The sequence below is a fragment of the Nymphalis io genome, chromosome 11 (assembly GCF_905147045.1).
Source record: "Nymphalis io chromosome 11, ilAglIoxx1.1, whole genome shotgun sequence".
NCBI lineage: Eukaryota > Metazoa > Arthropoda > Insecta > Lepidoptera > Nymphalidae > Nymphalis > Nymphalis io.
Window position 1 is genome coordinate 8,618,143 of NC_065898.1, and position 26,948 is coordinate 8,645,090.

The following is a 26,948-nucleotide window of genomic DNA, read 5'->3' on the forward strand; positions in this document are numbered from 1 at the left end:
AGGCCATACTGATGTAATTTATTAAGAAGTATTTGATGGTTTACTTTGTCAAATGCGCTACTGAAATCAGCATGTATAGCATCTATCTGGTCCCCCCTGTCCATCGCTAATGCCAAGTCTGAAGTAAAATGTGTTAGATTAGTTTGAACTGTGCTGCGAGTGTGTGATGATGTTGTTAAAATGTTTATTAAGCAAGGGATACACTAGGCTCTCTAACAGCTTAGAAAGACAGGAAAGGATAGAGATTGGACGGTAGTTATTCGATCGGTCTCCATATTTGTGAACTGGTACTATTCGCGCTTTATTCCATTCCTCGGGGAAAATACCGTCCTTTATAGAATTATTAAAAATTAACGTCAATGGAAAAGCTAGAGCAGAGCCGCATCTTTTTATTCAAATAGGTGGAATTTCGTCTGGACCCGCTCCTTTTTCAGGATCTAATGATTTAATTTTTTTTAACACCTCTTCGTTAAATGTTATTTTAGTAAGTGTTGTAATGTGAGTTATATGTGTGTGAAGTGTAATGTATATTATTTGGAGTTATCGTGTGTGTAGATTCATTAGGATAGACAGAAGAAAAGTGGCTAGCGAAAAGGTTGGCTATTTCTACGCCTGAACTAGCGCTAATGCCACCCAACGACATAGATGCAGGCAAAAAATTTACATTACGTTTGCTTTTAAAGTAATTCCAAAATAAAGTCTGATTCTTTTGAATATTATATTCGACGTTTCTTTTGTAGTTATTATAACAACTATCAAATAAATCATGGCAGCAGTGACTACGCAATATTTGAAATTCAAGTTTATCCCTAGGGTTACCATATTTTCTCCTTTTCCTTGAGTAACTTAGTAAGGTTGTGTTTGAACCATTTAGTATACTTAGAATTCCGTAATTTTCGCTTAGGTACTAATCGCTCTATTATTTCATACAGAGTGCTGTAAAGTATCTCTATCATGGCATTAACATTATTACAATTGGAAAATTTGTAATACCAATCCATATCACTTAATTCGTTACCAATCTCTGCATAATCAGCCTTATAAAAATTGTATCGTATACAGACTTTGGGTCGGATGTATGATATATGAGGATACGAGAGACTTATTAACAGATTAGGATGATACAGAATCAAATACGTACAATCATCACCTGCATTCCATTCAATAAGGCCCATATTAAAACCGCCTACTACTATTACATCATCAATTTGATTAGTAACAACATATATATTTTCAAAAAAAAATTTAGTATTTTCTACTTTTACCGGAGGTGGTAGGTATACAACACAAACACCGCCTTTTTTAACAGAATAATCACTGGTTATGTCTAATTTAACCCACATCATTTCATTGTCGGTCTCCCAATGACATACTCGGCAAGAAGAAATATCTTTAGATATAGTAATTAATACGTTTCCTCCGTCTTTTTTTGAGAGTTCTGAACAAAAACGATCCTTCCTGTACACTATATAGCGTGAATCAAACAGCTCATTACTAGAGATTGCGAAGTTCAACCATATTTCAGTAAAAATTACAACTTTATAATTAGAATTTAGGAAATTTTTTAGGATATCGTACGTTTTTGTTGCCTCTTACGTTTTGATAGTATATATCTAACATTTTGCTAACCCATAATACTGGTAGAAATAATGATGTTAGCTTATAAGCTTCAGACAATCTTCATTCTTGATTTGTTTTGCCTGGCTCAATTCATCCTTACGTACAAAACTTTTTCCATTTCTCACCCAAGTGAAGCGGTATTTCATTTCCTTGGCTCTAGTGTGTGTGGCTGCGTGAAGTGCTTTATTTTCTGGCGATAAATATTCCGAAACATATATAGGTTTACATGTCCCTCATTCCGAGGTGATGTGATTTAGTTTTTCTTTAGATTTTTTTTATTAAATTGAGCAACAACCGCTAACATCGCGTCTCGATGTCTTGCACTTTGTAGCTTGACGATGACTGATCGCGGTTTTTCGTTTTCGGTGTTTCGGTTACATTGCGCAACTCTAGTAACATGTTTTATGTCGTCTTCCGTCAAAGGATTTACAATAACATTACTTATTGAACAATTACATTTGATAAATTTTCATTTCCATGCTCAGGAATACCATTTATCTCAACATTGCACTCTCTCATATGCACTTCAACAATATTTAATCTAGAGGTAAGGTCTTTTACAGAGGATTAAAGATTATCATTTTCACGTTTTAGTTGGTCACCAATGTTTAATTTTTTCTCAAGTTTTGATTTCATTTGCTCATACTGCGCATTAATAAAGTTAAGTGATTCACAAAAACCTTTTATTTGATCATTAATAGTATTTAGCTGCGTGGTTACTAAATTATGTATTGTTAAAGCTAAATCTTGCTGTATAATGTTACGAAGTTTACTTTCTGTGAGGTCTATATTATCGACTTTATATTGAGTATTGGTATATTGCGTTTGATTGATTGACTCAGCTTTTTACGTTTCGTAAAAAGCTTTCGTCCCTTTGTACTCAATTCTTTTGTATTAGTTAATGATCGGTAGATAGTGAAATGCTTATAGCAAAACACCCACCACACAAAAAAGTCACACTGTTTTGTTCAGATTAGATTGTATAGTATGTTAACTTTACTAAAAACACAATTGTTTACTCTGTGAATATTGATTTAATTTATGTTATGATGTAATATTGATACAAATATATAATAATGATAATATTGGTTTCTTGGTCATGACATTTAAATTTGTACTTGATTAATTATTTTATCAAAAAAAAAAAAAAACTATTAGTATATTTTATACTTTATTTAAAAGTAATTACATATTTTAATAGATTAACAAATGGTACAAATTAATAAAAGATCTTTGTCTCCTTAATCTCAAATATTCGGATTCGTCCGCTTCGCAGAAGATTGCGAGACGTTCTCTCGGTTTTGTTGTTCGTGCTTTTTTCTGTACCGTTGACGATTTCTATATAACTTTGCTTCGTCCGAACATTTTGTCGTAATTGAACTCCTGTAATTTTTTTAACACTAAGTCTCCGGACTACAAAAACATATTTTGTCATTTACTTAATTTTTTACTTTATGTTATCTGATTTTTTGTTAGATGGTATAATACAAAAAATATTCCATTTTCTTAATAAAATATCTAAAAAGTTAAAAGGTACAAAAGTTATGGGATTAAAATATGAATACCAACCTAACAATCCTTTTAGGAACATTGCACCTTTCAGCGACGGTGTTGACAATATCGTCTACTATTTACAATTAAATAATACAATTTTGCATTGAATGCAAGTATTACCTCTTGGTCGTCAGTTTGAGTTATTATATTATTATTACTTAGTGCGCTCTGACTTGGCATGGCTAATGATTGATTTGCGGCTGAAAAATAAAAGAAAATCTTGTTATATATGACTTAAATGGCTAAGAGTAAACCCATTACGACTGGCTATTGAATGTTCTATCATTCAGCATTGCATTGCTTCTTTCCTATTTTTGAAATTCTATTAACTGACAAAAGGGAATACGTTATATTCAGGGGAAGGTAACCCAAAGCTAATATACCACTTTTAATCGTAACTTATTGACATAATTGTAAATGTTCGTCTCGTCGCTAAAGTGTGGGAAGTCCAATCGATTTCTGCCATTAGTCTGGCAGGCACGGTGACATTGCCGTTTCCAATTGAAACCTACGAATTAAAAGTACTTTAATAATTATATTGATTTCACTGTCGGTATAAGTAGGTAGTTGTTAATTTTTTTCATTATTCACTTATTTATGTTAGAATTTATATTAATCAATAATGGCTTTTATTTATTGATTGATCTTTTCCCTATAAACAGGTGATTAAGGTATTACATAGTCAGCACCTCATTACAGCGCCACATACAAAATAGACCATAGAATAAATATAATAGCTGTCTTTAAAATAATCGAGTATAATAATTTATTAAATATTTTGTATCGTAATTCATACTAAATAATAACTTTATAGTTTAATGTGTTTAAGCTTTTTAACAATACGTCAAGCGTTCTTTAAAAATAATTGCAATTCGTTTTTATTTAATCGTTTTGAAATTAAATTAGGACCATAGAAATTCTACAATTCAGTTGATTATGAGTCCTATGTAATATAAATACGTTTGTAGCCTTTGAGTTGTGAAAGCACATATTTAAAGATCCCGGATGGACCAATAATAATGTTGCTGGATTTTTTTTGAGAAATTGTCAGTAGCAGCTCGGACTTCCGAAGTTAGCAGTTTTAACACCCTTGCCTCGGAAAGCACGAAAGCCTTTAGATCTGCACCTGGTCTCTTTCAGTAAATTACTTTTACCCATTGGACGCCAGTGATAGAGAGATACGTTATATATTCTGTGCTAATATTAAAGTCTATTTGGATCATTAGGTCAAGTTTACGTCGAACTTTAGAGGTAATTAAATTTTATATACTTAACTACTTATGTATACACATGAATAATATATAAACATACAAACCATATCAACATTGTTAACCGACAATGGCAAACATGCGTTAGTAGTCTGCGCTGATACTCTACGTATTTTTAAGCCACCAGCCATCTCATCCATTTCGAGCTCAACACTTGACGTATTTTGAAGAACAATGGTCGGTTCTTCTACTGCTAAAATCTCTTCATTCTCATCTAGTCCTTGATCTTCAGATGTCCTATCCATTATTGATCGACTTTCATTTTTTTCGGAATTATATAATACGGCTAGGACCTGCTGGTACAAGTGTTTTAATGCCGTTTCCAGTTCTTCTAAATTGACAATTGAAGGATAATCGAGAACAGGATCGGTCTGCGTTCCTTGATCGAATGTCAGTTTAAGATTCTGAACGTTCCTCTGATTTGCGGCTGAAAAATAAAAGAAAATCTTGTTATTTATGACTTAAATGGCTAAGAGTAAACCTATTATGACTGGCTTAATAGAACATTCAGCATTGCATTGCTTCTTTCCTATTTTTGATTTTCTATTGTCAAAAGGGAATACGTTATATACAGGAGAAGGTAACCCAAAGCTAATATACCACTTTTAATCGTAACCTATTGACATAATTGTAAATGTTTGAATCAGTACTGTAACTCGGCGGCCGACCAATCATCGTCAGTTGGCTGGCTCGCCTAGCGTTGAAAGTTTTTTAATTTAATCGTATATTTCGAACGCTTAGTCTTTTACTATATATATATATATATATACATACTTAACTACTTATGTACTTTTTACACACAATCAATGCATGACAAAATAATATTGTTCACGATTTCGCAGAAGATTATTATTTTTAAATATTTAAGCACATCTGTTATTTGTCGATACATTTGTATGTGGTATACATACTTAATAATTATACAACTTTTTGAAGAACTCAAATACTAACTAGTACCTCGGTAGGTATATATTAAACATAGGTACTCCATTTATATATTTTATATACGAGGATATAGTAAAGATTAAAAAAACCGTATTGATTAATGTGAGATTGCTTCTGTCGAAAAATAAATGCTTCAAAAATGTATACTACGACGCGATCTCGATATCGATATACGATCTTCTTACAATTTATTATATTCATAAAATATACGAGATTTTATAAGTCTTAATAACTATAAGGCTGGTCACAGTTAAAGAAATTTAGGCTTAGATATATAATGACCGTTTTTACAGTTATATGATTCACCTAAATTAAGCTAGGTGGCTCGCTTGAAAATTTTTAATTTTTTTTTTACAAATTTTCGCCCGTGTATTCAAGGGAGGTATATAAGTTATAAATATAGTATAGTTCAGTCAGTAATAGTGTCGTTATAATATTCTAATAATATTTTACTTCAGTTATTATTTGATCTAAAACATTTGAGAAATGCATCGGTTGCGTACTGTCTCATGTGTAACGAAATCTTTTGTTTGATATTTATTGGGAGACAAATGTCGGGTACTTAGGTATCCTTAGTTCAAAAGAAACCATTTTAGTTTTATCGTTACCTGCGTTGCGACGCCAATAGATCTTGTTTCGACTGTAAAAATTTAAACGTTATAAATTAAAATTAATCCTTATTCAGATTTCTTATCTATCTATAATAATAAGCTATCACTTACAAGTATTTTCGTAATTACCTTGACGGGGGCTGTTGTGCAGCTCCAGCAGCGCTAGAGCGGCGTCAATATCGGCGAACATCTTGTAAAGGGAAATGAATTGCAATTTAAAATAAATAAATATTTCTTAATAAATGCTCACTAAGAAACAGTAAAATTATCGATTCGATTTTGTTTAGTAGTTACAGTTCAAATAAGAATCCGATAGCAATTGTCAGCAGTTATTCAAAGTACCGTGCTTTTAAATTGTCAATTCCAGGTATAAAATATAAGGTACATGTTTTGGGCTCAACTCGGTCGCTAAGCATTACTTTGTATAACAAGGAAACCTCAATAAATCTATTGTTTATTTCCTTATCCTATTGGATGCTCTTTTCTAGAACCAATGTTTTTACCTGTATCTTTTTAAACTAGTATTATACTAAAGTTGTACTAAGCAATATAACCGATTAAGTCCAAATACAGTTAAATAAAATCATTTTCTGAAATGTTTGTTAACCCATATTATACAAATTTCATTATTTAGTAATTATATTTTGTCTGAAAAAATACATGTTTAATATAATATTTTCATTAAATCTATTAACAATAAATTTTGAACGCAAACATTTATTAATTAAAGAACTAAATTTAAGCGGGTGGCCTAGCCTATAAGGTCATGATTATTTTATGTTATGTGGGTAATTGGAATGTCGAAGAGACTTCACCTAGTTCCCATTAAATTTTAGTCTATTTTTTAAAACATTTGCAAAATAAAATTAAAAATAATGAGGTCTCGTTGCATACCACTTTTTTATCCCTGGTCATATTTCTATATTTAAAAATAGTGAATTAAATCTTTTCACGATCTAGTAAATCACTAATAAACAATAAAAATTTAATATTTGTTCGTTTCATAATAAATACAAATTATATAAATGAATATTAAATCATCTCGCATGAGCATATATAGAACTTGCGGTGAGGCGAAAAGGTTTTCTACGGAAAGCACAACGGAACCTTAAAATCGAATCAATATAGATTTAGCATGTTTTTATAGAAAATTGGCAACAGTTTATATTAAATGAGTTTTGGATTTTTTTACAAATAATGTAAAATTTTCATTAGTATTCTCAAAAAATCCACTATGGCATTTTGATTAAGCAAAAACAGTTATTAATTTTAATGTATCCAAACATTTTAGATCTGATCTAAATATATTATCTTCTTTTGTGAAATAATTTTTTATAGCCTTCAGGTAATTTCCTATCTACTTTCATTGTCCAGTATCCTAAAAGGGAACATAAAAATTACGACTATAGTTACTTATTGTCTTTGAAACAATTAATGTTTAAGCGCTTTACTGCTGTATTATTTTAGACTTATCTTGTACATTTTCTGGGCAATTAGAAATCTTTAAAATCCTAATATTATGAATAAAATTTATTGAAGTTGTAAAATGTTACTATTTATAAAATATATTTTCTTCATCTTCAATCGCTTTTGTTATCTTAAGGAGATAATCTTCAAACAGGGTTAGGAGGCTTTAGACATTATTAGACAACATTAAGAATTTTGTTATTGAATAAAGACTTATTTCTTACCAATCGAATTATTTCTTTATAAAATGGAACCTTACACATATTTTTCTGTCTCTCGATCTAGACTTTACATATAAGTTTTTTTTTAAATTATAACACTAAGATATTTATTAAAATACTGACACGCACTAAGCTCTTCGATCTTACTTCGAAAACTCTAAAGTTTGACGTAAACTTGACCTAATGATCCAAATAGACTAATATTAATTACGATACAAAATATTTAATAAATTATTATACTCGATTATTTATAGACAGCGATTTTATTTATTCTATGGTCTATATTGTGTGTGACTCTGTTATGTGGTGCTAACAATATAATACCTTAATCACCTACTTATATGGAAAAAATCAATCAATAAATAAGGCTTTTATTGCCTTATATAAATTCTAACATAAATAACGAAAAAAATTAACAACTACCTACTTATACTGACAATGAAATCACCGTGCCTGCCAGACTAATGGCAGAAAACGATTCGACTTCCCACACTTCAGCGACGAGACAATTGTTGCAAGCCGTCTTTCCTAGAAGGTAACTACTAATTCCCGTTAACATTTAAATAGAAATTAATCAAGTGCATTCCTTCTTACATTGTCCTTGTATTATGCTTTGTTTTAAATTTTGTAACCCTAAAAATTTTAATTTTTCAATATTTTAATTTTATTAAAATGTTGTATTTATTTTACCTAACCTAACCGGTTTATAAAATAAATTACGGTTATCGAATCGGCATTCATTGTTTCGACATTTATTATCTATGCTGTTTGAGAGATGGCAGCACTACGTTGTTCGCCGGTCAAACATCTTTTTGATCGTTGAGCAAGCGCCGGTCGCTTACCGATGCCTGTCAGTTTAAACGATTAAATATATTCCTTTTTGTAAGTATATTCGTTGAATATACGTCATCTACTTTGTAAAACTTATTTAAGAGGTTCGAGTTACCAAGCCGTAAGTAAAACACATTGTATTCGTTTAGTCGAGGCATATTATTTGTTATTTGAGTAGTATTTAATCGATTCTTCGTTTAATTCCAGTCTTTGTATCGAAACCGTGCCTCTTGCAATATAAGTCATATATTGCCTTATTTCTACATATTTAAACACTCCTGAGGTGAGTTGATGCATAAATTACATTCAATTCAATATATCACGTGGTTCAATATTTATTTTTATCAATTTCTTAATATTTTGTTCAAAAACTGAACATAGACCTTGTCAATGTACTAGGTGACCTGGGTCGAATCCTAATGTGATTCGAATTGTTTAAAAGCTTTGTTCCATTAAATTAAGTATAGTTCATGCTTTCTAATAATATTTTATTGCTAATTAAGCAATAATTTGCCATATTCTGACACTTTAAAAGTTAACTTTAATAACCTCAATTGTTTAGGTTATTACTTGATTTTATTAACTTATTTTTCTTTGTACCTGTGTCTAGGGCATTCTTAGGACCTTCTTAGTATTTATGCAAGATAGGTAATAAGTTGTTTTGTTCACAGGGAGTGTTTATTTTTCTTTAATTTTATATATACTTTGTATATTGCATTACAAAGTAATATAATATTTTTCGGTGAACTCAACCTAGGAATTGTGGCTGATTTGGGGCTGTTGGAGGCTCCGCTGTTTTGTGAAGGAGAGGCTGCTTGTCCTGTGGCCTGCTGTTACTGCTGGTGCTTTTTGCTGCTTCGCACTGCTTTTATTTATTTGTTCACTCATTGTGACAATGCGTTCGGGGTTTGCACTATCCTGCTTTTTTCTTTATTTAAGTCTATTACTTAATTTTAACCGATGCCAACTCGCCTACAACTAACTTGTAATATTTTATTGCATGAATGTTAACTTAATTGACCAGATGCTGTCAAGGGCCCACCCCCTGATTTTTTATGTTGTAAATTTTATAATTAAAATTTTATAATCTTTATGATCAGTTTTATTAATGTAACGGTAACTTGGTGGAACGAACACCGTGACAATATTCTTAGTGAAATTAAAATACATTAAAAAAATATAATTTAATTATTAACGTATTAATAATCGAGATTAATATTTGAAAGCATTGTCCGATTTATTTCCATTTAGATTAAAACTTTAATAAAATATGGTACGTAAACGAACCTTTACGTCTTATAAATTTCGTTGTTTGACTGTCATTGATGTAATAGCCAAATATAGAACAAATATTTAGGCGATCGTCGATTTACGTTTACCTATTTACAGAATAAATAAATGTACCTTGAGATGTAAAAACATTACTCGGAACAGATTATACATTAATTTAAAAAATGTCCCTAATGAAAGATGTTGATTCTTATACACGTTTAAGGCTGCCTGTCCACCGTAGCGGAGCGAGGCAGCGGAGCGGAGTAACAGAGTAATGCGGAGCGGAGTTGCAGTCTGTGTATGTCCACCAGAGCGGAGCTAGAAAGTAATGCGGAGCGGAGTTGCGGACTATTTTTCATACGCGGGGATATGAGTACGCGACGAGTTATTTCGAGCTCTCGGCGGCAAGCGATTGATTTAGTGCTACGCGAAATGTCAGTGACAGCAGACATGTTGTCGAAACAGTTAATACGTTATTACTTTACATTACTCGAGGCAGAAGAGTTGGAGTCAGAAGAAACAGAATTATATACCATTTGAACAATTCTATAAGGAAACATAGATTTTGGTTAAGAAATCATATCAAACATCGTTCAGAACACAGTGAATATTTTACCTTTTTCCAAACTGCTGATGAAGAAACATTCGAAATTCTTATAGAGCTTTAAGATGTACTTTTCATGAACTTAATGAAGTTCATGAAAACTCTGATAGAACCATATATTCGGAAACAAGACACAAATTACAGGAAATCAATCAGTAGCTGTGAAAGATTAGCAGTGTGTTTAAAGTAAGTACACATTTAGAAGTCAAAATAACTTTTATTTTACTAAAAATCATAATCCATCTCACATTCTCGCATTTTCATTGGCTCCTGTTCGCTCTAATACAGATGTGTCTATGTCCTGGATTGTTTGAATTTGTGAAGCGCTAGGAGTATCAGTACTAGTGTTGATATTAATTAGAGCACTAGGAGTATCGATACTAGTGTTGATATTATTTGGAGCACTAGGAGTATCGATACTAGTTTCGATATCATTTGGAGCAGTAGGAGTATCGATACTAGTTTCGATATCACTTGGAGCAGTAGGAGTATCGACACTAGTGTTAACATTTTCGGGAGTAGGTGTTGATCCTGTAGAATAACCATAATTATTTGGAGAATACCAATTATTTTGAAGATTACTTTCTTCAGCTAATATTACCGCATTAAAGCAGGATTTTTTAATTTGAAGTTGTAAATAATACGGTAGTTTTTTCGTCGACGCAGCCAAATTAAAAAAAAATAGTCTATTTCATCGTATTTATTACTGGCTGACATCATATTTTTAAGTTCTATCCGTTCTCGTTCTAACAGTTCACGACGTTCTTGATTTTTTTTCAATAGATCTAGAATTTCATCATTCTTTCTTTTTTTGGATGTGGACGGGAGAGGCTCAAGAGCTGTTGAATTATTAGGAACACCAACAGAAGGAAGACTATTTGAATTTGACGGCAACAAATTGCATGAATCCCGTGAACTCTCATCAATGGTATTTGGTGGATTTGAAGATGACCGGTCTCTGTTGCACATGTAAGGCAACAGAAACGACATGGCTTTGTGATATTTCCATTCTTTTTGTTGTTTTCTAGCCTGTTGACAAAATGCAACACTCCGTGTTGCATTTTGTCTTTTTAAGGCATCTCGATGGTTACCTCTTAGTTGTTTCCATCGCGATTTTGCAGTTTTCACTGAAACAGTTAACATACACAATGTATTCTATGGTCTATTTATAAAAAAATAATAGATGCACATACGTTACGTATAATTAAATAGGTTTATTTTTAGGTATTTAGCAACCGGTCAGTCATTTACAACGATGGGAGAGAATTTTAAAATTGGATTGAAAAGTGTATCGAGAATAGTTGATGAGGTTTGTGATGCTTTATGGAATGTATTGCAACCTCTTGTTATGCCGCAACCAACCGAAAAGGACTGGAAAGAAATCGCAAAAGATTTTGATGAACTATGGCAATTTAAAAATTGTACAGGTGCTCTTGATGGCAAGCACGTATACATCAAGGCTCCCTCGAAAACTGGGTCCTCATTTTTCAACTACAAAAAGAGGTTTTCTGTAGTATTGATGTGTTTAGCTGATGCCAGAAGAAAAATCATTATGATTGATGTGGGCTCTATGGGGAGATTTTCTGACGCAGGAATTTTTGATAACAGCGTTTTCGGGAAAAGTCTAAAAGAGAAGAGATTAAATTTACCTGCGCCGGCACCATTGTATCAAGGTGGCGCAAAAATTCCGTTCGTATTCATAGGAGACGAAGCTTTCCCATTAATTGAAAATTTTATGAGGCCATACCCACGTGATAAGACTAAACACAGAAAGAAAAATATTTAATTACCGATTATCTAGAGCACGTCGCATTGTTGAGGCAACTTTCGGTGTATTGACGAGAAAATGGTACGTGTATCGTAAAGACTTCGAATGCAAAATAGAAACTGTTGACAAGGCAATAAAAGCAATATGTGTTTTGCACAATTTTTTAATTCAAAGACAACCAGATTATATAAACAATATTGAAAGTAACATGGAGCAAACATTATTATCTGTTGATGATATTACAGAAACACAACATTCTAGTAACGATGGATATGAAGTTCGCGAAATGTATTGTTCATACTTCAATAATCAGGGGAAGGTTCCATGGCAAGATTCTAGAATTTTGAAAAGAATCTCTAATCAGTAATATGGTTTAGGTATCGGATATTATTTAGGTATTCTTCAGTTAAATAAAAAAAATTATAGTTTAGTTAGCATCATATTTTAACTCGACTTGTATGGCACTGAGCATCTTTTGTTTAAATGATCGAAAAAATATATGAACATACGCCTACTAGAGGGTATTATAGAATAAAGATTTATAATATTACTTACCATGCGATATTTTTGTTTCAATGATTATTTGGTTCCACGCAGCATCTTTTGTTTCATTGCATTTGTAAAATTCTGAAGACGTGTTCCAAATGCACGGAAACTTTTTCACACTATCGATAAGTTTTTCATCCATTTTCTTCACTACGTCGTCCACAAATGCACTAGTCAGACTACGCTGGTCACTGGCACACTGCGGGGCGCGAGCGCAGCCCGCACTCGCTTCCCCGCTCCACTTCCCCGCTCCGCATCTCCGCTCCGCTTACCGGTTTTGTATGAATTTTTAAACAAGTTCGCAATTCCCTGTCCACTAAAGAGGAGCGGAGATTTTGTGCAATCTTATTGGTTAATATTTATCCGTTTCTCCGCTCCGCTGCCTCGCTCCGCTCCGGTGGACAGGCAGCTATAATATTCAAGATGTAGGATATAATTAGTGTCACTTTGCCTCAAACTGAAAACTATTCTGCGACACCAAATGGTAAAATAAAGGATATTAATAAAAATGATTAAATTAAAAATAAAACTCTTTATAATTCTAGCTACTCATTCCTTAACTGGAAAGCAAGCACCGGCGTTTGTGAACAAACCACCGAAAAAGCAATTGGGCCCCAAATTAGTAGACGATATTGTCAACACCGTCGCTGAAAAGTGCAATGTTCCTAAAAGGATTAGGTTGGTATTCATATTTTAATCCCATAACTTTTGTACCTTTCAACTTTTTAATTTTAAGATATTTTATTAATGGAATATTTTTGTGTTATACCATCTAACAAAAGAAACAGATAACATAAAACTAATTATTAGAATTAATTAAGTAAATGAAAAAATATGTTTTTGTAGTCCGAAGACTGTGTTAATAAAATTACAGGAGCGCCATTACGACGAAATGTTCGGACGAAGCAAAGTTATATAAAAATCGTCAAAGGTTCAGAAAAAGCACGAACAACAAAACTGAGAGAACGTTCCGCCATCTTCTGAGAAGCGGACGAATCCACCACAGTTGAGATTAAAGAGACAAAGATCTAATATCAATTTGTACCATTTATTAATCAATTAAAATATGTAATTACTTTTAAATAAAGTAAAATATACTAATAGCTTTTTTGACAAAATAATAAATCAAGTTTAAATTTAAATGTCATGACCAAAAAACTGCGGTTAACTGTAGCTATGTATATGAAAATAAAGCATAACGGTATCTTAGTTTTTTTTGCTCATTTATCAAACATTGTAAAGCAGTGTGATGGATTAATCTTGAAACTTTCTCTGTATAAAAAGAGTCGTACGTACTTAGTTACTTAACTCAAAATAATATTAAAATTTTCGCAATTCGTAGCACTGGTACAGGTACGATACGAATAAAATAATAGCTTTACAATTTTACCTATATTTTTATTATACATTTGCCCTCCATAGATTGGAGACATATTTGAGGCTACAACAATGTTCGTTAAGATTTGCTTATAGTAGGTATGCCCTAGTAACCATGTTATAAAGTTCGATGTAATTATTAGTATGTTACAATAATAATCAATGAATCGGTAATCTAAAGTTATAGCCAGACAGTTGTCTGACTATACATTTTCTTTTTTACGTAGAAGGCCATTCTATTATGCATTTTTTATACTTCGTCACTAGATGGCGTCGCAGAACATCGATATCTACGCCGTTCAACCGAATTCCATCCAATTATTATATGTGTGTAAATCTTTTGTCCCTTATCGCGTAACTAGTTTTATCAAGGTCGGATACTCAAGTAGCGAAACAAACTGGACAGTTGGTGCGTTCATTGTGTGACAAACGATTCTAACCCTGTGAAAAGACAGAAATAATCCTTATATGGAAGATTATACAATCTTCGATATAAAAACGACCACGGTTTTATCCCTAAATGTAGTTTCTCAGTGATGATTTTTTATGCCATAGCATGACGCAATCTTATATTGCATTAAAATCCTGAAGATAATAGGATTTTCCAGTTTTTATCATTCATAACTTATAACTATTTATCATGTAAGTGCTGACAGCGAAACCTAATAAAATGTCTCGATTTTAGATTTAAAATTGCGACTCGATGACAATGTAAACAAATAAATACGGAGTCCAATAATAAAATTAAATGCTTCGTTATCTATAAATATGTTATTTTAATTTATTCTTTATCCTATTTAACATTCTCTTTGAATTTATTATATTATGCATTCCAAGTCAAGAGGTTAACAAAGAATATATGTGGCAAACATGCTTTATAAATAATTTAATTGAGTGTTTTAGATTGCAACATCTGAGGAGAATGCTAATCCAGTACCATATATAGATACTGAAACACTATTGATAACGGAAACAAAAACAAACAATGCAACGGTTTTTGGGTGTAGTTGGAAAACCAAAAAATATTTTAATTAAAAAATAAATAAAAAGTAAAATTTAACCTCGTTTTGTTTTAATTAAATCCTGAAAATTATTTATCTCCCAAAACAGGGAATGCAGTTACTATGGCAACATTATGTGCATAAATTGACATACTATCTTTGTTTCAATCGCGGTTGCACGGGGACTTGGTCCGTTAGTTTCTTTGTCGACGTCAAGAATCTAACGTTTTAGTTTTCCAAATATACTGTTAACCACCCATGGTGGGACAAGGAATGTTGGCATTTATGATCTGTAAAAAGTTAAATGTTAATATTTTCAATTTAACTTTTTAGCTTTTATTTGATAGTTTGCTCTTTTACATAATACTATGTTTTAAGAACGAATTATGATAACATATGAAGAGTTTTCTATCAATGAGATAGGCCTGCCATACCAAATTTTAATTAATGTATTTAATATAGAAAAAAAATCAGATCAGATTTAAAAACGGCGTTATTCCCGTGCCCATAATGAATATCACAGATTATTTTATATCTCAACCGTAGGCAGACAAACTAATGTTATGATCTCAACCAATTATATCATGTCTATTGAACGTCAAAAATTGGTTATTTGTATTTACTCCTCTAGTAGTTAGATTAGGCTATCGGTAGATGTAATGTAAGGAGTAAAACTTAATATATTGAAACAAAAGGTGAGCCAGGATAGCGAAAGAAGTGTTGTGTTGTTATAAACAATATTCATTAAAGAGGCAGAGTAACCACCCTGTTCAAGTTCAACAATAATTATGATTGTTCATTGTAAATACATCGCTTTTTATACAAAAGTTAAATCATTATAATGTCGGTCGTTGTAAAAATCATATCACGAAGTTAAATAACATTAAAACAAAATTTATAATCAAATTAACTTCAATAAATATTAGGTTATTCTAAATTATATACGCGTTGGTCGTAGCGTTGAGTTTAACAATATATAAATATTCGTATCACAATTTATAATGGTATATCACTCACACTATAGTAGTACCGTAGACAGATAAGCTTAGTTTCTCTGTCTACGAGTAGGAATAATTAATCAATTAATTATTACTAATTTCACTGCAGTCCATGTTAACCATATTAAAAATGAAGTTGTTTTGATTAATTTTATTAAGTATTTCGTAAATATTAATGTTTGATTAAAATAAAACGACAGCATCCGTGTCTGTCTTAAAAATTCAGTTGGTTGGCGAAAATATTATTCAATTAAAAAATTAAATTTTAATAGTTATGTTAAACAAATGATATCACACGTTCTCAACTATTGCATACGGCCAACTCTCCTCCTTGTTCCAAGCTTGGGACTGGCACTATGAGTCCCTATCCAGCGGCGGAGCTACGTAGCGTCCAGACGTCCACGATCCACGTTAAGAGGATACTGCATTTTATGCATTTTTTCTGAAACATTAGATACCGTAACAGCCTGTGAATGTCCCACTGCTGGGCTAAAGGCCTCCTCTCCTCTTTTTTGAGGAGAAGGTTTTGGAGCTTATTCCACACATGACACATGCAGGTTTCCTCACGATGTTTTCCTTCACCGTAAAGCACGAGATGAATTATAATCACAAATGTAATGTAATGTAATGTAATTACAGGCACAAGGGACATAAAATCTTAGTTCCCAAGGTTGGTGGCACGCGGTCTTACCACAGGGCCATCTCGGCTTATGAAACATTAGATAACATAATCGGTATTCTAAATTTTCAGAACTTATTTTTTTAAAATTATTTATTGGAGCCCGCAACTTTTCTTAAAACAAATAAAATAGTCACATAATAGATTGATAATCTCACATACCTGTAACTTGTGTCCCGGTTCCCTTGACCCCATTACCTAATTCTAATTTTTAGTTTACTATTAATTAGATGAATTTGAGCAATCGGAGTTATAGGGAGAAATATTTTCTTTCTTAACTTTTTAGCGCTTCTTCTTATTTTGTACGCGTGTTCTAAACATTTTGCTTTCGTCAGCACATTTTGTGGTAATACTGGTTCTAAACACAAGAAACAAGAAAAATTAATATAAACTGATATAAAATCAATACATCTTTTGTAAGAATACCCCAGTAAAACAATCCTTCATATTTACTTTAAACATTTTATTCTCTTCCACACGTATCTTGTTATATAATTTTTTACTAATTAATATTTTACAATTCAATTACAATTTTTATTTGAATTCCTGCAATCACCCTGGCAACCATCGAACGAGTCGATCTTCCCGTGTTTTTTTTCTTTTTTTATATATCGCGTAGTTTTATACGCTCAATAATTTCCAACCAGTGTTAATTTAGTTAAAAATATTACAATTATTTTCTAAAAATCTCAAAATAATTATTAAAAATCAGTCAAACCTTACACTCGACTATCCGGATAACGTGTATGACCCCATACACGTCTCAGGTGAGAACCTTACACTCGGTAAACTGACTTATCGATTGCATGAAAAATAAATAAATTAAAAAAAAAATTAAAACCATAAATTAAACTATCGTAATTCATATTACTTACATATACAAAAAAATACAATACATTACGATAAAACTTTTAGGATTCAAACTTTAGATAATTACATTACATCAAAACAACCATATCACAGTATAAACAAAAACTCATAGATTTACTAAACATTTGTCAACCATTGTCCGTAATTAACTCAATTTTATATTTTTTCTTTAACCCTTAAAACTAAATTATTATCAACAATTTTACCATAAAACAACCAACTTTTTCAACATTTTCAATCCTTAAAATTAGGTATGTACGTGACGAATACAGGTAGCGAACCCATCCATTCTCACTCCCGTCTCTCGCCAGTACATACAACCATAGAAAAAAGTAAAGTCGTGAACCAATCCGAACTCACGCTTTACACTTGTTTAACCATCAACCATAGAACTAAGCAAAGTCGCACGCTCACGCTTTACACTTGTTTAACCATCCAATAGAAAATCAAAGGTCAAGTTGCGAATCCATCCATTCTCGCTCTTGACCTGTAACAATACAAACACATTTTGTAGCCAAAATATCAATCAATCAATAATATCAATTACAAATATCCGAAAAACATGGCAAAATAGAATTAATTACTCTGATTCTTCGTTGTCATCATCATCGCATTTCATATCACTATTATATCAAGTTCTAACGAAGCAATACGGCTGCATTCGATCTGGCGCTACAGCAGTTTTACCCTTGTTTTCATTCCCTTAAAACCAAGAATAGGCTATAACCAGCCTCTTTATATCAATCATCTATACATATAACAAAAATGTAACCGATCGCTGTCTCTACATGAAAAAAATAGGAGTAAAACTATTATTGGGGGCCTTTATCAATGCAATAGAACCCAAAACAATGTTTGTTTGTCTGTCCGTTTGTTGCGGCTTGATTGATTTGCATGCGGTTTTCACTAATATATTGTGGAAAACTTCACATAAAATTTAGTATTTGCTTAATTCAATCGGTTTATAAATAGATAAAAAGTTATGTCAATTTCAAGAATCACGTTGAACATTTATTCGATAAAAAATGCTACAAAACAACTGTTCAGTTGAATTAGCTGAAACTCTAGCTTAAGCTTATAAATGATAGTCTTTAAAATGGTGATGATTGAAAGTTGAAAGGAAAAAAAACAAATTAAAAAAATATATCAGTTTCAGATATTCAGATTCTTCCAATGTAACTTACATTCAGATCTATATGATCAAACACATAAAATAGCTTCATGCAGGATTCAGCTTATGCAGGTCCATTGTCGGTTAAACGCGCCTACGCTTATATATATAAAGCACGCCGATTGCCGCGCTGTAGTGTGCATCAAAATGACTGTACAAAGTGATAGATCAGCTTTAAAATACTACCAGCATGTAGTACCCATTTAGTATCTTTATTTAAATATTTGGTAGCTATGCATACTTTTTTTAACAGATCACTAACTCAAAAATAAAGATTTTGTTTATTATATATGCTGTTGACTTCAACTGTTGACGTTATTTGCATCGAACACACGTATATCGGAGACGCATGGCGTTTCCTGGTAACAGGGACCTGGTTAATCTCTGTCCGTATTCGTTGTAATACATTCTATTATATTAGGGTAGTAGCTTATTTAAATAAACTGTATATTTATTACGAAATAAAAACAAATTATACCAATATATTTAAATTATTAGGATTTGACTTAAGAAATACCAAAGATTTTATGAAGCCGCCCACCAAAATTATATTATTTAACACACTTGTCCGTCCTATCCTTGAATACAACAATATAATCTAGAACCCACATTAAAATGGACACATTAAATGACTAAAAAGCATCCAAGAACGTTCTCTCTTCCACCTGTCATACAGTGAATCTGACCTTAAAAGTATTCCTACCTACTGAGATAGGCTTCAGCACTATAAGATGACCTCCCTAAACTCCAGAAGAATAATAACTGACATGCTTATGTTGCATAAAATAATAAATGGAACATTAGATTGTAGCAACTTTCTTCAACAAATTAATCTTAATGTATCTTCTCTCTTATCTCTCAAAAACGTCTACAATCACTTTTATATTTCTACATACAATTCAAATCTCGGACACTATGCTGCTAAGGAAGGATCTGCAGACTATATAATGCGCTTTCTAAACAGCACACTAACCTATATATATTAACCTTAGAATTATATAAGTTTAAATAATTGTTTCTCAATACATAATGTTTTGTTTAAAATTGTATTATTATTATTTTCATTATTTTAGTTTTTACAGTAACAGTACAGTAATAGCCTGTTAATGTCCCACTGCTCGGCCATGGCCTCCTCTCCCTTTCGAGGAGAAGGTTTGGAGCTTATTCCACCACGCTGCTCCAATGCGGGTTGGTAGATTACACAGGTGGCATAATTTGAATGAAATTAGTAATTTTTATTACTATTGAAATACATTTTATATTTTGTTCTGTACTTAACTCATATTTGCACAAAAACATTATTCCATGATGTAATGTACTTTTAAGTGTGTATCCTTTATTGTAGATACTTAATAAATACATAAATATATGTAATACACATTTATTTTGTTTTTCGATACTATATATTTAACTAGCTATCCTACAGGTATAGGATAAATGGTTGTATGGATGTCTGTGAGTTTAAAGTAAGAAGCATGAAATATCATTCTGATGTGAAAAAGTATATTAAGGCGTTCTTTTTTATCAGGGGACTTCCAGTGATGCTTATAGTTTTACTTAATATATTTGATTGTGACCTAAATGGGTTGAACCAAAATTTATTTTATACATGATCATATGCACAATATTTTCAAAATATTCAGGTTAAACAAAACTATTTAACCAACAAAACTTTATTTTTCTATACTAACGTAATAAGGCTTAAGAGTTTGTTTGGTCGGACGCGCTAACCTCAGGAGCTGCTGGTTTTATTTAAAAAAATATTTTAGTGTTGGATAGCCCATTTATCGAGGAAAATTTTTGGGCTATAATATAACATCACGCTACGACCAATAGGATTGGAGCATCAATTAAAATGTTAAAAATACATGAAGATGTATACACTTTTCCGTTGCGTGCGCTGTGTAAACGGTTACACTCTTGAAAGAAAAAAAAAGTTGTTCTAAAAAAAGTCACGATAGCATACGTTTATCTTTTAAGGTTAACTTACTATAACCTTTTCTATAGTAACCAAATTTGTTTTAAAATAATACATTATTTGCGAAGTCATTTTTATAAACATGGCATTAATTCTTATGAAATATACCGAGGTAAAATTATAGACAGTTTTTATTACTTTTGTACATTTTGAAATATTTCAACAGCTGGTTAAGTAAGTTGTTTGAAAATACAAATTTAAATTTCAGTTGTAATATACTCAGTTTGAATAGACACAATTTTCTGCTTCTCAAAAATGCTGTTTTTTACAAGCCCAACCTTATGTTGTCCTATCTAAATCCAGGCAAAAACCAATAAATACTAATATCCTACGAAAATAAAACTAAAAATGTTGTATACCTTTTTTTTTTTTTTCTCGCTGGAAAAACACATTTATGTGTTTCCCCCACATAAGGTGGGGGGGTATGTGGGACTCGCCGGCGCTGAAGGCGCCGGAATACCCACTAAAAACCAGCGGTACCCACTCCATCTTGTCGGGGGACGTCACGGGATCGCTTGCGCATACTACCGTGCCGTCCCGACGGTTGGCCCGCTTCTGCGGGCCTCCAAATCCTAGGGGGTACTCGGGGTACAGAGACCCTCTGGCCCCGGCGACACTCACGGCGGGAGGAGAAGATGCGCATAGCGCTGGCGTCTTCTCCCCGGTCTTCTTCGACGAAGCGGGTCAGCGGTTACACTCTCCTCGCGCTCCCGTTCCGCGGCCTCCTTCTGCGACATGACATTTTCGCAGAAGGAGACCATCTCCATCCAGCACCTTTCGCTACCAAGCATGGCATTTATCACGCTCGGCAGCAAAAGGTCTCCGCCGATTAAAGTCGCCAGGGAAAGGCGCTGAGGCCCCCAAGCGCCCACAAGCACACTCCATCAGAGTGTGGCATGCCGTGTCCGTAGGCGCACCACACTCGTGGCAGGAGGGCGTTACCTCCCGCCTGACTATTCCGTGCAGGTACTTACCGAAGCACCCATGTCCAGTAAGCACCTGAGTCAGTCTGAAGGTCAGTGTGCCGCCTTTTCTCGTTACCCAGCGACTCAAGTGGGGACGGATCGCCTCCACTATCGCCAGGCCTGCTGATGGGGACCTCAGATCCTCCTCCCACCTGCAAATCAGGGCTTGCTGGGCGAGAGTCCTGATTCGCAGCACCTCCTCCAACCCTGGACGGTCGCCACGCGACCTCACTTCCGCCCGGAACCGGTACACTTCCGCGAGCACCTCCGCCTGGAGCTCCCAAGGCGGATCGCCCGCGAGAAGTGTTGCCGCCGTCCACGACACCGTACGATATCCGCGTATCACCTTCACCGCTATGATTCTCTGCGGCCTTCGCAAGAGAACCTTGTTCCGAGCGGTGAGAGCGTCCACCCAGATGGGAGCACCGTACAGAGCCATGGACCGCACAACACCGGCGTATAATCGCCGGCATGGCGTTTCCGGCCCTCCTACATTTGGTAGGAGCCGGCTTAAGGCAGCAGCAGCGTTGATGAGCTTCGGGCCAAGTTGGACAAAATGCTGCCCGAAGCTCCATCTTCCGTCCAGGGTCAGGCCCAGATACTTCATGTGGGCCTGCACCTTAATCACCGTCCCCTGGACGGTGATATACGCCCCTCGAGGGGGGCCTCGACGTGGACCGTGGAATAAGAGGGCCTCCGTTTTTGAGATGGAGACCCTCAAGCCCAACATTCCTATGCGGTCCACTGTGAGCGACGTACCGACTTCGGCCAGGCGAGCCGCCTCCTGATAATTCCGCCCTTTCGCCGTGATGAGAGTGTCGTCCGCATAGCACAACACCCCCATTCTGGGAAGGACGGATGTCCGCAGGAGCCAGTCGAAGCCAACGTTCCACAGAATTGGGCCGAGAACTGACCCCTGTGGAACGCCACAGCCTACCCGACGCCGGACAAGACGCCCATCGCCCCCCTCCCAGAGGACTACCCGGTCCTGGAGGTATGCCCCCAACAGCCTCCTGAGATAGGAAGGCACCCCGTGGTATCGGAGTGCCTCCCCAATAGTCTCGAAAGAAAGACTATTGAAGGCGTTCGCAACATCTATCGATACCGCCAGAACTACGTCCCCTCGGGCCACCGCATCCGTGGTCCGGGTTTTCAGGGCGTCCAGGGCGTCGATAGTTGATCGACCCGCCCTGAACCCGTACTGAGCCTCTGACAGACCCGGCCCCACCTCGTCGAGGTGCTGAATAAGACGGGCAGCGAGAATTTTTTCGAAGAATTTGCCCGTCTCGTTCAGCAGCACAATCGGCCTGTATGCCGAGGAAGAATCTGGCGGTCGACCTTGCTTTGGCAACAAGACCAACTTTCCCTCTTTCCAAGGCTTCGGAAACTGTCCGCTGCACAGACATTGGTCGAACAGCTCCCGAAGCCTTACGCCTAGGTATTCCAGAGCGTCACATAGAACACGCCCTGGAATCCCGTCTGGGCCCTGCGCAGTGTTTTTGGCCCTCAAGCGGTCGAAGGCCACCTCCATCTCCCGCTCCGTGATCAGTGGTGGAGCCACTGTGTCGTCAATCATAGAGCGAGGGACCATCTGTGGAGGGACATGCTCACCTGGATGGGGGAAAAGTTCCCCGACCAGGCGCAGGAGGAGATCCGATGACATTGTCTCTGTCACGGGGGCACCCTGCGTGCGGAATTTTCCACGCACACCGCGGAACGGACGCCCCCAGGGGTCCCGGTTCAGGCCCGCCAGTAGTTCTTCCCTAGCTTTCTCCTTGGCCTGACTTATCGCCAGCTGTAGGTCTTTTTTCAGCTGACGATAAGCGGCCAATAGCTGTCCCTCCAAGTCCGCATCAAAACCGTTGCGCCTCCTACAACGGACGTAAGCCCTTCGCGCCCGGCTGCACGTCGCCCGAAGCTCTGCTATTTCGGGCGACCACTAATACACCTAACCTACGGAACCTAGGCATGGCAGCATCGCAGACCTCTTTGAGGGCACTGCGCATGTGGCCCGCTAGCTCTTCTGCACTGGCGCCCTCCCACCTTCCTGTGGAACCCCATCGCTGTACGATGGCAGCCTCCCTGGCCAGCTCACGATCTAGCTGGCTAAGAGACCACCTTGGAAGCGTGGTTGGCACCCTAGAGGGTTCCACCGACCTGCGAAAAAAAAAATGTTGTATACCTATTCTGAAATATTAAACTTCGTAAATGAGTTCACAGTATGTGAGTATTTTAGTCTTAACGAACAGCCCGAAATGGTCGATGTACAAGCGTGGCAAGGAATTTCTATTTTGTCAATAGCTTGGAGTAAGCCTTCTCTAGTTTTAACTTTTTTTTTTCATAAACACAATCTACTCAAGTCTTAACATATTCCTTTATGAAACGGGACATTTTTAGAAACTAAAAAATTTTAAAAACGCTAACTTAACCTAACCCACATATTCGATATCATCGTGATTCATTTACACACCTTATACTTCGCGCCTTTAGGAAATACCCATCAAAAATTACTTTGTCTTTGTATAAATTATTGCTCAAAATATCACAGATTCTTTGTAATTCAGTAAGCAGCCAGTTATCGTTGATAATGGCCAAGATACTAGAAGTCTGTGCTGAGATTAATTTTACCGTGTCTGTTATCATTTCTATTTCCTGTTGGATCTCTGTCTCTTATTGCCATTGATAAGACTATTCCCTAGTACTCCAACAAAACTAGTAGTTAAGTAGCTGATCAGGTTCTATGCATCGTAATAGTCTTACGCGCTTAACGCACATACATCTGTGCATTGATTGTACACCGTAGGATCGAACTCCGGCGAAATGTTTTTGTAATCAAGTTTATTGTTACTAGAATGTTCACTCTGTTGAAAAGAGCATACTCATTCCTTAAAGGCCGGCAACGCACCCGCAAGCCCTCGGGTATATTTAACAATATCAAGTATTGCTATTTTGCGGTAGAATATTTGATGAGTGGGTGGTACCTACCCAGACGAGCTTGCACAAAGCCCTACCACCAGTGCTTATATTTTACCTTTACTTCTTATAAATCTCGTTGTTTGACTGCAATTGATATAATAGCCAAATATAGAACAAATATTTTGTTATATTTCAAGCATACTTGTAAATATAGTACTTGTAAATATAGGTAGTTTCAAGCATACTTTGAAAATATTAATAAAAATGATTAATTTAAAATTAAACCTTTTTAGAATTCTAGCTACTCATTCCTTAACTGGAAAGCAGTCACCAGCGTTTGCGAATAAACCACCGAAAAAGCAATTGGACCCCAAATTAGTAGACGATATTGTCAACACCGTTGCTGAAAGGTGCAACGTTTCTAAAAGGATTGTTAGGTTGGTATTCATATTTTAATCCCATAAATTTCGTACCTTTTAACTTTTAAATTTTTAGATATTTTATTAAGAAATTGGAATATTTTTTGTATTATAACATCTAACAAAAATCAGATAACATAAAACTAATTATTAACAGTAATTAAGCAAATGACAAAATATGTTTTTGTAGTCCGGAGACTAAGTGTTAATAAAATTACAGGAGCTCCATTACGACGAAATGTTCGGACGAAGCAAAGTTATATAGAAATCGTCAACGGCACAGAAAAAAGCGCGAACAACAAAACCGAGAGAACGTCCCGCCATCTTCTGCGACATCGGACGAATCCACCACTGTTTGAGATTAAGGAGACAAAGATCTAAAATCAATTTTTTACCATTTATTCAATTATATATTATTCAATTGAAAATATGTAATTACTATTAAATAATATATATTTTATAGCTTTTTTTTTTTGACCAAATAATGAATCAAGTATTTCTTAATAAAATCTAAGAAACACAAGAAACAGTAATCGACTATCGACAAACTATATCGATTACTGTTTATCGATTCGATTTTGTTTAGGTTATAGTTAAAATAAGCTTCCGATAGCAATTGTCAGCAGCTATTCAAAATACCATTCTTTTCAATTGTCCTTTCCAGGTATAAAATATAAGGTTTTCGGCTAAACTCTTAATATTTCTATCTGTATCTTTTTAATCTAGTAAGTATATTAAAGTTGTACTAAATAATATAACTGATTGAGTCCAAATATACAAATTTCATTATTTAGTAATAATATTTTGTCTGAAAAAATACATGTTTAATATAATATTTTCATAAAATCAATTAAGAAATTTGAACGTAAATATTTTTTATTAAAAAAATAAAAATAAAATATTTAAGCGGGCGGCATAGCTGATGATACATTCATGATTAGTTTATGTTATGTAGGTACGATAACCCACATAACCTAATTTCGGAGAGAATACTGTAAGTCTGTTCAGCTAGAGTTCCCATTACATTTTAGTCTATTTTTCAAATAATTTGCAAAAAAATTAATGGGGTCTCATTACTTACCACTCTTTTTTAATCCCTGTACATATTTCTATATTTAAAAATAGTGAATTAAATCTTTCACGGTCTAGTAAATCACTAATATAACATCTAATTTAAATAAATTTGTTTGCTTTATAATAAATACAAATTATATAAATAAATATTAAGTCATCTCGCATGAGTACATATAAAATTTGCGAGGCGAAAAGGTTTTCTACGGAAAGGATAACGGAACTTTGAAATCGAATCAATATAGCAGTACGCATAGCAACAAGAATACACACGCCACGCATGCTTCATTATACAACATCATCGTTTGAAACAATGAATAGTTCTGAAAAGAACTGTTTATTTGAAACAAGAAGCAGCATGCAAGAGTGGTAAGAATGACGTAGTATGACGTAATGTCAAGCTCTGAAAAGAGCTATTTTATATTCATATAATAATCTTCGCTTCAATTGGCTTCACTTCTTCAACGAAAACAACTCAACTTGCTGACTTCTTGAAACACGTCTTACTCCCGCGCTTAATTCCCCACTACCGACGATGCGCGGCTGATTTTACAAATAATCGTTTTACAGTTCGAGCGGCGCAAACAGTTATTAATTTTATAATGAACCAAACATTTTAGGTCTGTCCTAAATACATATGAAAGTAAAAAAAAAATAATAATATGAGGAAATAGTTGAGGATCTCCTTAGCTATTTTCAAGATGCTTAAATAAATAAATAATATTTTAAATAACATTAAACACTATATAAATAAATAAATTCTCACCGATATTGCCAATTTAGTGTCTCAGTTACT

General features: G+C 34.5%; 1 protein-coding gene and 3 long non-coding RNA genes across 4 annotated transcripts; 2 read left to right on the forward strand and 2 right to left on the reverse strand.

Moving 5' to 3' along the window:
• Window positions 1-3,444: 3,444 nt before the first annotated feature.
• Window positions 3,445-6,188, reverse strand: LOC126771987 (uncharacterized). Its single transcript, XM_050492189.1, has 3 exons — window positions 6,128-6,188; window positions 4,490-4,869; window positions 3,445-3,682 (listed from the first exon to the last, which is right to left on the reverse strand). The coding sequence occupies exons 1-3, from the start codon at window positions 6,186-6,188 to the stop codon at window positions 3,563-3,565; spliced, it is 561 nt and encodes a 186-aa protein (XP_050348146.1). The 3' UTR covers window positions 3,445-3,562.
• A 2,281-nt stretch (window positions 6,189-8,469) lies between these two features.
• Window positions 8,470-9,433, forward strand: LOC126772010 (uncharacterized). The gene is made up of 3 exons (XR_007669606.1): window positions 8,470-8,638; window positions 8,725-8,800; window positions 9,189-9,433. It is a non-coding gene; the product is annotated as an uncharacterized LOC126772010 (long non-coding RNA).
• Window positions 9,434-10,002: 569 nt separating this feature from the next.
• LOC126772002 (uncharacterized) lies at window positions 10,003-13,740 on the forward strand. The gene is made up of 3 exons (XR_007669595.1): window positions 10,003-10,579; window positions 13,253-13,385; window positions 13,582-13,740. It is a non-coding gene; the product is annotated as an uncharacterized LOC126772002 (long non-coding RNA).
• A 2,558-nt stretch (window positions 13,741-16,298) lies between these two features.
• LOC126771993 (uncharacterized) lies at window positions 16,299-17,327 on the reverse strand. The gene is made up of 3 exons (XR_007669587.1): window positions 17,216-17,327; window positions 16,925-17,120; window positions 16,299-16,525 (listed from the first exon to the last, which is right to left on the reverse strand). It is a non-coding gene; the product is annotated as an uncharacterized LOC126771993 (long non-coding RNA).
• Window positions 17,328-26,948: the final 9,621 nt, after the last annotated feature.

What these genes read in the sequence shown, in the direction of transcription:
- LOC126771987 (XM_050492189.1), bottom strand. Translation starts at nt 6,188, where the DNA reads ATGTTCGCCGATATTGACGCCGCTCTAGCGCTGCTGGAGCTGCACAAC. An exon ending in GCACAACAGCCCCCGTCAAG is followed by an intron (nt 4,870 to 6,127) that starts GTAATTACGAAA and finishes TTTATTTTTCAG; the next exon opens with CCGCAAATCAGAGGAACGTT. An exon ending in CGGTTAACAATGTTGATATG is followed by an intron (nt 3,683 to 4,489) that starts GTTTGTATGTTT and finishes TTTAATTCGTAG; the next exon opens with GTTTCAATTGGAAACGGCAA.